The 1,671-nt window shown below is 42.5% G+C and overlaps 1 protein-coding gene across 1 annotated transcript in view; it reads right to left on the bottom strand.

Moving 5' to 3' along the window:
- Nucleotides 1-1,671, bottom strand: part of emc2 (ER membrane protein complex subunit 2) — a 27,776-nt gene that overhangs the window by 5,550 nt on the left and 20,555 nt on the right. Inside the window, exon 10 of the mRNA XM_032518889.1 lies at nt 1,419-1,523. Within this exon, the coding sequence (XP_032374780.1) occupies nt 1,419-1,523 (105 nt within the window). The remainder of the gene's footprint in view (nt 1-1,418; nt 1,524-1,671) is intronic.

Below are 1,671 nucleotides of genomic sequence, written 5' to 3'. Positions count from 1 at the left end.
AAAAGTGACTCAAGTGAAGAAAAAACAAACAAACACGAGTACAGATTTTTTTCTACAAGCTCTCAAGTCATATTTTACAAGTGCTCACATCGCATCTACACGCTCTCACTTTTGCACCATATTTACCTTCATAGACATCTTTTCTTTAACCAAACCAACTCAATATTTTTGCCATTTATCGAGGAGATCTACTGTGTGTCAGCGTACATATGAAGTGTTAAACCAAAAACCTAACAACAACTAAAAGCCTAGCGCTGTTCCATGACTTCTGCAGACGCTCCAAAAGAGAGCAGCCATTCACCGTGACGTTACTCACACTTTTTCCAACGTGTGAAATGTGTCTATAAGGCGAGGACAGCCGAGTGCGGTGAGAAAAGGTCTTTAGAGGCTCAGCGGGAAGCCGATCTCTCTCTCAACAGGAACCGCTTATTACATGTTCAACTGTCGAAATAAGCAACACGTATGGCCCACATGGCAAAAGTCTTTCAAATATGCTCTTATACTTGGGTTGCTATGACAGCAACATAAACCATTTTAGCGATACCATCTGAGCAGCTCCTCACTTTTTCCCCTCCTTGCTTTGCACGTTCTTACTCGCTGTATAGTAGTAGGTCAGAGTCACAACATTTACATCAAGGGCCCTCAAGTTTTTCTTGTCACCAACCCTCAAATGGGTTCATCGGCCCCTCATTATCAGATTTCATTTTAGGAACTCCAATTCTGATTCATTATTGATTTAACATTACGTTAACTACAATTTGTTGAGAAAAACTGCAAAAAAAAACAAAAAAACATCCAAATCTATAATTAGGCTCTTGGATTTGCTGGGGACCTCCGAGATTCAGTTCAAAGGTCCTTGGGGGTTAATGAACCTCACTTTGAGAACCACTGAGCTAGACGACTCTGCTCCAGTTTAGTGTGATTGTGGTCCTCGGGAGAATCCGCGTGTGGCTCGGCGAGAAGCTCATCTGCGAGACCGGGGTGTGGAATAAAGCCTTAGCAGACGCTGTGGCCTTGAATCAACACATTAACAGTAAATGTACCCAGACACACTGAAAGACACTGGGGTTGTTATTACAACACTGCAAGCCAAAGGCATCCAGCAGGACAGCTGTGTGTTCAGGGGTCATTTGGTGGTTGTGAATGCTTTCACATACTATGCAAATGAGGGGAATTCTGGATGTCTGGATATTGTGAGCAAATACCCCATGGAAGCTAAAACCGAGTCATAAGAAAATACGATTGGTGGTTTTCTGTGTCTGGTGGAGTGAAGGGGGATGTGGGGGAAAAAGAGAGACTCTAGAGATACACACAAGATATGGAGGCTAGATGGCAATAATGAAGAAGATAGTGGAAAAAAATTAAGTATAAAGTGAAGGTAGATTATGAAGCCTAATGACAATCGTTCTGTGACTCACCTTATAGGCTCTATTTATTTGAGTTGCAGCCCAGGCAGCATACTTCATATTGTCCTTCTTCACCTTGGCACTAACTTTTGGACTGGCAGCGATGTGACTGGCAGACTAGAGGAAAAAAAGAAAACGGGAAGATGAAGCAAAGGAGAGAGAACAGGGGGAAGGGGTGTTCTTGTATCAAAACTTGGTGAAGCAGCAATAAAAGACATAATTGAGATGAATGTGCAACCACTCTTACCATCTATCACTCCACTAG

Source organism: Etheostoma spectabile, chromosome 6, assembly GCF_008692095.1.
Source record: "Etheostoma spectabile isolate EspeVRDwgs_2016 chromosome 6, UIUC_Espe_1.0, whole genome shotgun sequence".
In the NCBI taxonomy this organism is placed as follows: Eukaryota; Metazoa; Chordata; class Actinopteri; order Perciformes; family Percidae; genus Etheostoma; species Etheostoma spectabile.
This window is presented reverse-complemented; position numbering and strand designations above follow the sequence as displayed.